Source organism: Betta splendens, chromosome 16 (genome assembly GCF_900634795.4).
Source record: "Betta splendens chromosome 16, fBetSpl5.4, whole genome shotgun sequence".
NCBI lineage: Eukaryota > Metazoa > Chordata > Actinopteri > Anabantiformes > Osphronemidae > Betta > Betta splendens.
The window spans coordinates 11787672-11799493 of record NC_040896.2 but is presented as its reverse complement, the minus strand read 5'-3'; the positions used below and the strand labels follow the sequence as shown (position 1 = coordinate 11799493).

At 44.5% G+C, this 11822-nt stretch overlaps 3 protein-coding genes across 3 annotated transcripts; 2 read left to right on the top strand and 1 right to left on the bottom strand.

Moving 5' to 3' along the window:
• The first annotated feature begins 1203 nt into the window (after nt 1-1203).
• mrpl51 (mitochondrial ribosomal protein L51) lies at nt 1204-2646 on the top strand. Its single transcript, XM_029129100.3, has 4 exons — nt 1204-1390; nt 1587-1682; nt 1996-2103; nt 2266-2646. Exons 2-4 carry the CDS (start codon nt 1592-1594, stop codon nt 2460-2462), a joined length of 396 nt encoding a protein of 131 aa, XP_028984933.1. The 5' UTR covers nt 1204-1390; nt 1587-1591; the 3' UTR covers nt 2463-2646.
• A 1681-nt stretch (nt 2647-4327) lies between these two features.
• Nucleotides 4328-8423, top strand: vamp1b (vesicle associated membrane protein 1b). The gene is made up of 5 exons (XM_029129102.3): nt 4328-4820; nt 5617-5764; nt 5848-6006; nt 6399-6450; nt 6935-8423. Coding segments are annotated over exons 1-5 (378 nt in total). The 5' UTR covers nt 4328-4818; the 3' UTR covers nt 6952-8423.
• A 580-nt stretch (nt 8424-9003) lies between these two features.
• tapbpl (TAP binding protein like) lies at nt 9004-11543 on the bottom strand. The gene is made up of 8 exons (XM_029129040.3): nt 11184-11543; nt 10751-10963; nt 10400-10669; nt 10106-10306; nt 9863-10030; nt 9689-9786; nt 9388-9613; nt 9004-9262 (listed from the first exon to the last, which is right to left on the bottom strand). The coding sequence occupies exons 1-8, from the start codon at nt 11257-11259 to the stop codon at nt 9195-9197; spliced, it is 1320 nt and encodes a 439-aa protein (XP_028984873.1). The 5' UTR covers nt 11260-11543; the 3' UTR covers nt 9004-9194.
• Nucleotides 11544-11822: the final 279 nt, after the last annotated feature.

Sequence of the window (11822 nt, the reverse complement as noted above, 5' to 3'; positions counted from 1 at the left end):
TTTCTTTAGGACGTTAGCTGTAGTATCATCTCCGTTGTTCACAGTGTTACCGTAAGTGTCGCACGAATTGCGCACCACGGAAAAGCAAACAGCAGCACATTTGACCGCAAGGCAGTGTGGTCAATCCTGTGCTGTTTAATGTCGTAATCAACGGTGTGTTTAGTGGGTTGGATAAGGGCTTGGGGAGGTCTCTTTCTGCAGACGACGGTGCAATTTGGTGTCATACCTCAGTCTCAGAAGAAAGCAACCTGCTGTGAACTACTGGGTAAGCCTGAAGGGGAAGGATGCTACTTACCCAGAGAAGCACGTATTAGACTGGTGCTGAGAGAGAAAGTAGGGGTGGCAAGCTGTGGGTGGAAGGGTGACAAGTGGGCACGACAGATGGGTGTTGGTGAGGTGGAGGTGGAGATGGAGATGGAGAATTACATCCCTAAAGGTCCTTTATGGAGGCAGAAAGAGGTGAGGGTGGAGTTGGGTCTGGAGGAAGGGAAAACCAAATGGAGGATTTTTATGTTGTTATTGAGTTCTATAATATAGTTGATATGAAGTACAAGGGGTGTGTTCGGGTATTCACCGATGGGACCAAAGATCAAAAGTTGGGGAAAAGAGGTGTTGGAGTTGTAGTGGAAACTGTAGGAAAAGAAATAGAAGTCAGAACCTCTGATCATCTAAGTATATTTGTAGTGGAATTGATTGCAATCAGGGTGGCTTTGATCTGTAGTGACTCTCTGTCAGTGTTACAGCCGGTACGGGGAAAGAGAGCAAAGTACCATCAGGAAGTGTCGTTTGAAGTTCTGGACTTATTAAGTCAGAATAGTAGAAGGGAGATCGTGTTAATGTGGGTTCCCGGTCATGTGGTTATTAAAAGGAACGAGTGGGTGGACGGGGTGGCGAAAAGAGCAACAGAGCAGGAGGAGGTTGTGGAACATGTTAAATTGTTAAAAGGGGAGGGGGAAAGCATAGGTTGAATTTTGTGGTGAAGTGGAGGGAGTGGAGCACGTTATAATGGAGTGTGACAAATACAGGAGAGAAATGGAAGGAATGGGGAAGAGTATGAGGGAAGCAGGAGCGAAAGAAGTGTGCCCAAAGAGTGTTGGAAGCTGGGGGATCAGAGAGAAGGGGAGAGGATGTGTATGAGTTTTTAAATGTCACTGGGTCAGGGAAAGGAAGAAGTCGACAGGTGGCGGTAGTGCAACAGTGAGGACGCAAGCCCCCAATAAACACAACAGAAGAAGAAGAAGCAGGAAGCTACCGCTTGCAGCATGTTGACGTCTCAATGACTTACTTTTTATTGTCTTTACATGTCTACACGAGGCTTCGGTTGATTAATTAATTGTGATAAGAACAAAGGCTCCGCTGGTATAAGACTGCTCATATCACCGTAACCCAGGTAATGTTTCTACAAACGGAGGCGTGTAAGTAATTCGCTAGCTAAGGGTCATCGTAAAGGTACATGGAAAGCTAACGGTGCTAACGTGTTGACAGAGGCGACGCAGAATAACCATCAGTCGGCTAACTGGTTTAGCTGCTAGTGATATATGTGGTTTAGCTGCTGCCTTAAGTGTATTGTTGACGTCCTGTCGTAGTGGAAATGTCGTCGCTGGGAGGTTTACTGAGAGCCGGAGCTGCCCTCTGTCACTCCGCTGGGACTCTGCTGCACACCGCCAGGGCCATCTCTACTGGTGAGTAACTTACTGCTACTGGTTTTAGACACTGCTAATGTGTAAAAACCAGTATGTTTCCTGCACACGTCACATCATTTAAACATAATAGCTCCAAGTGATATTTCTTACATGTTTTACTTTAATAGTATTGAAGAAAAAATTAGTTCAGTGTGGCGTAAAACAAAACACCATATACAACAAAAGCTCAACTGGAACTACATTTAAATGTTGACTGATGGATCAGTTATGTGCTACTTGTGGTACCTCTAAATGTAATATATGTGCAAAGATACTAGCTTGATACTATCTCATAATAATGTACTGTCTGCAGGCACGTGCTGCCAGATCCGAATGCACGCCATTCCTGAGCTGAAGAAGGTGGACAGGTGGACTGAGAAAAAGAGCATGTTCGGAGTTTATGATAACATTGGCATCTTAGGTAAGTGTTCTGTAACAGATACGTCCAATTATTAGTTGACTGTCTCAGACTATAAAATAGGACTAAATGGTTGTGGAGGCTTTTGTCCCTCTTTTTCATCAAGTTTTTTTCTTTTTCAACACTTGACTTGCTGTGAAACTATCTCCACACGTTCTGTTTCAGGAGATTTCAAAGCTCACCCCAAAGACCTCATTGTGGCCCCCTGCTGGCTGAAAGCGTTCAGGGGTAATGAATTGCAGCGTTTAATTCGGAAGAAGAGGATGGTGGGGGACCGAATGATGACGCTGGACAGACACAACTTAGAGAAGAGAATTCGCTTCCTCTACAGACGATTCAACCGCACTGGTAAACATCGATAAAGCGGAACAGACTAAGCTGGCAAATACATCAGAGAGGCTTGTTGGACTTTTGGAGTGTAAAGCTTAATTTCATGTTTTCACTGAGCTCAATGGCTTATTCAGGAAACTGGAAGAAAACTTTGTTTTATGACCTCTAAATATTATAAACTTTGTTAGAAATCATTAAAATAATGAATAAATTGTGGTTTTTTAATTTTTGGTGCTTTGTAAATTGTTGATATGACTGAACAGAAAAACAGATTTGGCAAAGGATGGTTAATGTTCACTAGTGACACCTCCTGGTGAATATAATAAATTTGAAACCTTCGTCCTGCTGACAAATAAAGCAGTTTTTGTTGAGCAACTAATTAACTTGCTACAAACAGTTAACGTTTGTTAATTGTCAGCTGATTATTGTTGTTTATCTTTTTAATCAAAGCAGTTTGCTTTACATTCTAAAACATTTGATGTCAGACAAGGAGCTATAAGCTTTCTGAAATTTAATCACAGAGTGATTTAACAAGATATGAAAGAATACTTTTGTGGATGTTGCAAATGCATAATTCCTGGAGTACATGCGTGCATCCGTGTGGTCAGGATGTTGGATGATAAGGTCATGTATAAAGGCCAACCAAGGGTTCAGTAATTTTTCCTATTTTGTTGTCAAGATGTTAACAAAGGATATTGTTATATATTTTTTTTATTATATAAGGCTTGAGTCAAAAGTAGAAGAACATCTAAAAAGCCAATGTGCACACAGTCATGAGGACTCCATCAGCAAGACAGCAAGCGGGAGGTAGAGGAATCCCAGGCAGCAGAAACAGTCGAGTCAACACTGTAGGCATCCACCGCAGTGTCGTCCTGCCCCATCCGACACAGAGCTGCAGTACTGCGAGCGTGGAGGGAGGAGGGGGTACCGCACTGTCGTTACGAGTCCAAGTGGGGTAGGAGCAGCAGAGACGCATTACTGCAGCAGCCTACCAACACAACCCCTAACGCGCACGAAAGTACCGCACTTCCTCAAAAAGCACGTCCGTCGGCGCAGAGAGGGAGCGGCCGAAAGGCATCAGCAGCATTTCCACGACCGGAGTTTGTTTACATTAATTTGCACAATGGACACATTTGCCAGTAGCTTTTTGAAAAAAAAGGCAACCAAACAAGCGTCTACTACGCTACGTCCCAGCGTCACTCACTGCGGTCTAGCGAGCCAAGTAAAGTCAGCTGCTGCTTCAGCTTTTGTTGCGCAGCGTTCCTAGTAATTACGGTAAAGGTATTTGGAGCGACCTAACCGGATATGTAAATATTCTGACCTAGAACGCGATAAACAAACCTAATGAGTCCTCGTGTTTTACAAATTAAAAGATCAATTTTATAGTTAAAAGTTTTAAGTCTAGCTTAGAAACAGTGTATTATGTTGTGTAGTAAATATAAATTTAAGAGAGTTCACTGTAAAGTCTAGTCTAGTTAGAGTAGAGTAGATGATAGATTTTTTACCATGATCTACCTATAAAGACTGTGTCATTGTGCAATGATTTTGCGTTTTCTGTATTACACATTAAATAAAAATAAAAAACAAAACAATTTTTAAATTTTGTACGACCACACTGTGCTACCACTGTTTCTAGGTTTATTTAGTCATTTCAAAGTTTCAGCTAATTTTTATTAGTCTTAATATGAAAACACTGTATCTTAGTATCTTTTGTTGGATTGACTTTCTCTTTGATTTAACATATAGTAACATGCTTCAGATTCTGTAGTCAGTCTGTAGGATAACAGGGACCCACATTTTAAGTGGCCTGTGAAGTCCAAGGTGCGCAAATCCTGAGTCTCCACACGCGCTAATAGGAGCAGTACCGTAAAGGCAAGACCGACTGCGCAACAAAAGGCTTCTCGCTTGACTGCGCTCGTGTGGGTGACGGCTCACTTGACTGCAGTCCAGCAGCTCTGCGAGGACTCCGCATCATCCGAAGGAGCCGGATCCAATTCTGCAGCAAGTCGAGCACTCTCTTGAATGGATTATAATTCAGAAGCACGTTTTTCTCGCATCGCTTTTCTTTTCACTCAAATCTCTACTGTCCAGTCACAGTGAATTATCGCCCACGAGTTTTCGTATCCAGGTATTGCGGTACTTTCCTCGCAGGACAGTATAAATGCATCGCTAGAACAGCGGCTCCACTGCGCCAAAACTCTCCGCCTCTGTTTCATGTCTGCGCCGCACTTTAATCTCTCCGCTAATTAAAGATTGGACTTAATTTTGGAGCAGTGCCCACGTCTTTTATCCCGCGGTCTCGCTTTTTCCCCTCTCGTGTCGTACTTCAGACCCTCCCTCTGCCTCAGCCCGTCATCCTGTGAGTCACTTCAAACAGCTGCATAGAAAATGTGAGTATTAATGCGGATTTTCTGTTGAACTATTTTCTGAACGACACACGAATATCTAATCTAATAACAGGGGCATCTGTTCATTTCCTTGCATGTTTTTACCGGGGTGAGAAAGGATTTCTTTTAGTTTGATGGATTTTGCTGACGCAAGTAAAAAAAACATCAGTCACAGCATCTCTGAATTATGTATTGAGGTGCTGTTGGATGTTAGTGTAAAGCATTAGGGAGATCTTAATTCAGCTTTTGACTATTATAACTATATATAAAATATAAAAATACATATTATTTAGTAGAAACCATTACATTTGAATGCTGATAAAGGTTGTGCACGTTTTATTCCTCATCTGCTGGAGTAATTTAAATGTTTCTCATCCAGTTGTGGCAAAGTGATTTGCATGAAAGTGTCCAGCAGCTGAGTCAGTGGTTGCTTTCCTGAGGACCTCGTTTGCTTTAAACCTCCTGTACCTATTACTCTCCCCCTGCTGGATTAACCCTTTCGCGCTTCGTGTGCATCGCTTTGCAGTCTCCACATCACAAAACCAGTTAATTTCTCTCACTGCTCCTCCTACAGCCAAAGTCCTCATAGACATCCTATTCATTACCTGCCATCTGTAACCTATATTTGGTTTTTGCCTAATGCTCTCACTTTTTCTTGCGCCAGTTAATTTCTCACCTTCACTTTATCTTCCCTTTGTCTTAATTGTTGCAGGTGAACATATTTCATTCACTCCTTAACCTAAGATGGTTTCAGGAGCTTCTGTGTCTAATTAAATAATCCCCTTCCGCTTCCGCTCAGGTCTGCCCCAGATGCTGCTGCCCCGGCTGGAGCCCCAGGCGCTCCAGGAGCCCCAGGTGCTGACGGAGCCCCAGCCGGCGCACCTCCAGGCCCACCAAACACCTCAAGTAACCGCAGGCTACAGCAGACACAGGCCCAAGTGGAGGAGGTGAGGCCTGACTCGCTCGTTTAAGCACGCTCGTCATCTCCTCCCCGTACCGCTGCCAAATGCTTTCTCATCTCGTGGGGTAGGTGGTGGACATCATGCGGGTGAATGTGGACAAGGTTTTGGAAAGGGACCAGAAGCTTTCGGAGCTGGATGACAGAGCCGACGCGCTCCAGGCCGGAGCCTCACAGTTTGAAAGCTGCGCAGCCAAGCTAAAGAACAAGTACTGGTGGAAGAACTGCAAGGTGGGCACTTTGGTGGGGGTCCTTTAGCTGGTGAAGCACTGTCTGTATGCCTGTTAGTATGACGTGTGGATTCAAATCATAGTTGCAGAATTTAATGCATCAAACTGTCTGTAATCATGTGCACTGAGGTGAACACAGTTTCTGCTCGGATGCTGTTGTTCTGCTCTCATCACTCATTAATGAGCTGCTGTGAAGCACTGAACAGACGCTTCAGGGGAAACTGGAAAGAGGAGTTATTACAAGGAATTCAAACATGCTAAAGACATTATACAACTAAAGCACAGAGAATCTCTAAACAGGACCTGACTACTCTAAGATCTGAAATAGTTACGGTTCAGATTCCTTTAGATCAGGAGGTAACAAAAATAAATGTGTTTCCCCCTTTATTTCAGATGATGATCATGATGGGTATCATTGGAGTCATTGTGGTTGGAATAATATTCTGTGAGTAGAACTACTTTTTTTTAAATAGATTTATTTAACTCTTTTATTATCTGGTTCTTTGTAACTTGCAGCTAATTTCTTGGACATTTATTCCAGTACAGTTTAAGTTGGGACACCCCCCCCCCCCACCCCAATACAAAACATTTTGGAAATGTCACAATCCTTTAAATTTAAGTATCAGTATAGTACAAAACATATCTGTCATCATTCTGTTGTGGTTTCCTTTGTTTCTTTCTGCCTGTGTTGATAGCAATCACAAAGAATCAATTCATTAATTAATCTGGGATTAAGAAAGGTTCTTGAATCAGATGAGTTTTATAAAGACCTAGAAAACAAAGGGCTGCTCATAGTTTAGTTATTTTAACAAGAAGATGATTAAATGACAGACAGTTGTATTAAAAAACGGAGCTGAGGGTGGTTTATTTGTTTAAGTGCCTCCAGATTTGTCTTAGTAACTTCCTTTCTGTCTCTCCTTCACTCCCAGTGTACTTCTTCTACTGAGCTCAGCCGGCCGGTACGGATGAACATGGACTTAAGAAAGATACAAGAGGGAGGAGAAACTAAACGAGCGCCACTTCTGTCCATCCTCTCCTGCCTCTCTTCACACGGTCTTCCATCAAACCATCCTGCACACACACACACACACACACATACACAACCCAGCAGCGCTTCTAGGTGTTCCTGTGCTCCCGTCTCTCCCTTCTCGCTGCTTTCCTCCCGTTTGGGCGCCGGGTCTCACTCGGGCTCTCTCGTCTCTGCACCTCATGCATTATTGAAGGACGCAGCAGGCGGAGTGAGCGAGGGGGAAGGAAGGAGCAGGAAGGAGAGAGAGAGAGAGAGCCACGCGGAGCTCAACCCACCCCACGGAGCCGTGCACGGGTGGCGAATGCGTGCGGGGAGATTGAATAAGAGTCTGCAGTCCTTCCCATCCAGAACGCACCAAAGCTTGTCCATCAAACCTTCTTTGGGAGTCCCACATTTGTAAATAGTTACCGACTTGCCTAACTAACACACTCCGTCTGTCACAACTGCTCCCATCTACGCTGCGTACTAACACAGGCTCATGTAATGATAGGTTCTCGTCATTTTTTAATGTGTGCGCATGTGTGTATTTGTGACTCAATGCACTGTAGCAAATAACCTTTTCAAGTTTAGCCCACGTTTGCCCCATTTGAATCCGATTTGCCAGTCAGTCGATAAACAGACACGCTCGGGGGAACAGAGCCTTACGTTAAAGGAAGAAGCGATTCAGATCAGAGTTGTACGAGAAAACTAAGAGACAATCTACTGCAACACGATCCGCCCAGAGGAAGGTCTCTGACAGACGGATGCGTCCACGTCAGTCGAGCTGATGACGTGTTTGATTTGGAAACCCAACCCTCTGTGGCGACAGCTCCAGCGTGTTTGTTCCCAACCTGCATGGCCGACAGTAGTCCATCCATAGTTTTGCCCAGTTGTGTATCTGCCATTTCCTGAATCTTACTGCCGACTGTACGTTTTCCTGTGTTAGTGGTTTAAAGGACCCGTGTGTGATGTCTTACTGATCCGATAATTAACGCTTATGCAGAGCAGAGATACTCAAGACTTTGCCAAGTTTTGTTAACGTCGCGTGCTTTTGAGAGGGAGTTAGAGCGTAGTATTTAATGAGTAGCATCACAGTACACAGACAGAGTATTTTCCTGAAACCGTGTTTTTAAATTCCTTCAGATTTTTTGAGGATCGCTGGATTTCACGGTAAAGGTCGTTTTTCTCTTCATACTGATTTGGAGTCGATTGTGAAAATATGAACAAAGGGCGTTTACGCGTAAATGTAGCCATCAGCTATAATGACCTGGTGATACTGGACGACAGCATCACGGGTTAGTGACCATCAGACATACGAGAACATGCTTCATGATTTACAACTGGAAAATGCAAAATGAATCGCATGCTTCCCACTTTTGCTGATGCCAATAAACGAGTTAACAACAAAATTTGCTGCTGAGCCTTTTCTTGACACATTTAAAAATTCCATTACATCAGTGTACAACAGTGTCTACAATTTCCCAAGCGACAGTCTCACAACACATGAGAACCAACAATGTCATTTTATTCACACGCAAGAAATTTAGAAATGTAGATAATTTGCTCACACCCTTTTTCACTGCAAGAAAAAACTGAATGTGTAACAAAATTCATATTAACTACTGTAACTATGACAGTAAAGTCGTAACAATAAAGAACCAACAGCACAGCAAATACAAATGTGTCTAAAACAATGAGGTGAGACACATTTCCTGTTCCTGAGGAGTTTTAATGCAACTTTATAAAATCACTGGTGGATCTTAAAGCTGAATTTCTGTTTTATCATTTAACTTCTGAATGAGCACTGATTACTGTGTATTACTGAACTACAGGTATGATCCCAGATGCCTCTGTTCATAGTGACACCGTTCTGTGTTAAAAACTGGCTGGGAATGTTTCAATGCTTGGACTGGAATCTGATGAGATAATATAAACGCCGGCTATGAACAGGCTTAGTGCAAATATGTAAAATCACAACAGTACTCAATACCAAATTAAAACCATATATTATACAGACAGCAGACTTTAAAGTAAAGTAAAAGTATACAGTTTCGGCGCAGTGATGTCTTTCAATAAAATAAGCAATAATTTAAAGACTCGCAACAAATGACACAAAAATAAAGAATTTCTAACTTCAGCTTCAAGTCAGAAGATTTACTGAACCTGAATTTTCTACCTACCTATTTCATAACCTGGTAAAAGAAAAGCACAGTGATGACCAGGAAACCCAGGACGTACCAGTAGGACTCTGCAGAGTAAAGGGAAGGAACAGTTAACCATATTTAAAAACCATATTCCCTCAGCCTGTCAATGCTCCACACTAAAATCCATCTGTACGTGAAGCCAGTTACTGCAGCAGCTGCACTGAATCACCTGGTTCGGGGGGTTTTACCAGCGCGCTGACAGACACCGGAGCGTCCAGGGTAAGGTGCGACACCCTGCAGATGACCTTGGTTCCCGGGGCGACGCCGGTGGGCACGGTGAGCTGGGATGACAGGGAGTAGGTCCCATCGCCGTGCTGCCGGTGGCTGGACAGAGAGCCGCTGTCTGGAGAGGCCGCCGGCTCCGTGTCCGCGGGCGAGAGGTAAAACCACTCGATCTGGACGGAAGACGAGATCAGCCATTTACAACCTGGGAATCGGTAAATCAAAAAAGGCTTGTGGCCATTGCAGACCTGGGAGTCCAGTGGGTAGTATTTACTGCAGTGGCAAGCCAGCGTCTGGGGGGACTTCAGAACCAGCGTCTCCTGTGACAGCGAGACATGAGGAGGTTCTGAAAAGAGAAAAGCGCGGCTTTAAAAACGCACTGCTTGCGTTTTCGGCTCTGACGTTTTAGAAGAGACACTTACGAACTATGTGCAGCTGAATGACCTGCTGGGCGTGAAAGTGGCCCAGGCTGACTGTACAGATGTAGGTCCCCTCATCCAACACCTTCAGCTGGGTCAGACTCAGAGAGACGTTGCCCTCGGCAACAACCTGGGCCACATCCATGCTGGAGCCCGTTCGTTCCTCATTCACTGAAAACATAGACGAGGCAAAACAATCTCACCTCAAGGCCTTTCAACTTAACACATAAATCACATAACACTTACCCACTGTGTTTTCCTCTGCATCATCCAGCCTTGTCTGCATTTCAAGCACTTTCCTCCCCTTTCCTCTGTGTTGCAGTCTCCACTCAACTCCCACTTCCTGTGAAAGAGGCGTGTTCTGCTGCCTGAAGCCACAGTTTAGGAGGACGTCTCCCCTCAGTGGCACAGATACAGATGTTATGTGGGAAAACACCAGGAAGATCACTAAACAACAGAAAGCACAAAGTAGGAAAAGGGCAGTAAGACGGATGCTGAATAAATAAATGTCAGGCGTAGATGTGACGCTCTGGGCCTCACCCTCAGTCAGCAGGGTGCCCGACGGGCTCAGGGGCAGACCCAGTTTGCTTTGTATCAGTGTGGATGGATTCTTCTCCACCGTCACAGTCTGCAGAATCAGCGAGGCGCTGAGGTCGACTCCCTCCACGCCCAGAGACACCATGAAGTAAGCTGGGTCTGAGCCTTCCTGCGATCCGCGAGGAGAGTAGCGGCTGATCTCGCACATCACCTCCTGCTCGTTGCAGTCCGCGTGGAGCAACACCTCCGCGTTGGGGATCTCAGGCGATGACACTGCCACAAAGTAACGAGGTTCAACACAGCTCGTGTTTACGTTACACCAAAGCATTCATTCATAGGGGAAGCGGGCAAAACCTCCGGTTTCAAACAGCAGCAGATCTGGATCTGGGGTTCTGGGCGGCATAAATGGAGTGATCGCTTTGAGGGACTCATCAGCTGTGACCGCTACATCTCGTAAGGCCAGCGTAGCCGGGGTCCTCGTGAAGGCGGCTCCACCTCCCATTCCACCTAGTCCGACCCCCTCCTCCACCAGGTCACAGGACAGCACCACATCTGCAACCCCATCCGCTGAAACATGGGACAGCAGAGAACATTTTAACATGAAATAAAGGAAACCTCATCTTAAAGTATTGAGTATTATCTGAATCTTTCCTGGTAGTAAACCTATATGTAATTCAATACTATTGCAAGGAAAATACGACATAAATTTAACAACATTGTTTTGGACATTTCATTTATGTGTTTCTTCTTTACGATGAGCAGCTTCAAAGGTAGAAGATCTTCTTACCACAAGCGCAGGTCATGAAGTATCCAAACAAAATTGCTGCAATCGGCGTCATTGAGTTTGTTTTCTGTCTTTTCATACATTAAACGCTGACTTTTACTGTTTATACAGATGACATGACAGAAGAAACCTAAATAACAGCAGAGAAACCACAGCGCCGCTGCGAACTTTCGCTTTTGATTTCAGCAGCTCAAAACAACGGATTCCGCGACTCCACGGCGATTTCCTTAAACCTAGGCTTTCATCCCATTCATAATCTACACTATCCGTACAGTACAGTCGTAAACATAATATAATCTCGCAGTAAACTATTGGGGGGGACAGAAACCGAGTCCACGGAGCATGCGCACTGCGCGGCGGCGGAGGAGAGAAAGCGAAAGCGATCGGCGGTGTCGTCCAATCACAGAACAGCAGGCAGCGGGTCAAGGGTCACCAGGAAGCTGCTCACAGCTCACAGGTTCGTAAACCAGAGGCTTCAGGTGGATTGATTAATACAAGTTAATTTGCTTAATGTTCACGTCATTCGCATCATGACACGTGTCAGTGATTTCTCAAAAGGAGGAAACACACAAACATTGATGTACCACTAAAAAACAAAATCAAAACAACTATAGCTCAAGATGAAACTTCAGGAAGAACAAG

Bases quoted from the DNA above. Each gene is read 5' to 3' on its own strand.
- mrpl51 (XM_029129100.3), top strand. From the start codon at position 1,592: ATGTCGTCGCTGGGAGGTTTACTGAGAGCCGGAGCTGCCCTCTGTCAC. The intron at 1,683-1,995 runs GTGAGTAACTTA...TACTGTCTGCAG, and splicing joins CGCCAGGGCCATCTCTACTG to GCACGTGCTGCCAGATCCGA. The intron at 2,104-2,265 runs GTAAGTGTTCTG...GTTCTGTTTCAG, and splicing joins TGATAACATTGGCATCTTAG to GAGATTTCAAAGCTCACCCC.
- vamp1b (XM_029129102.3), top strand. The intron at 5,765-5,847 runs GTGAGGCCTGAC...CTCGTGGGGTAG, and splicing joins CACAGGCCCAAGTGGAGGAG to GTGGTGGACATCATGCGGGT. The intron at 6,007-6,398 runs GTGGGCACTTTG...CCTTTATTTCAG, and splicing joins ACTGGTGGAAGAACTGCAAG to ATGATGATCATGATGGGTAT.
- tapbpl (XM_029129040.3), bottom strand. From the start codon at position 11,259: ATGAAAAGACAGAAAACAAACTCAATGACGCCGATTGCAGCAATTTTG. The intron at 10,031-10,105 runs GTAAGTGTTATG...CTATGTTTTCAG, and splicing joins TGCAGAGGAAAACACAGTGG to TGAATGAGGAACGAACGGGC. The intron at 9,787-9,862 runs GTAAGTGTCTCT...TTCTCTTTTCAG, and splicing joins CATTCAGCTGCACATAGTTC to AACCTCCTCATGTCTCGCTG.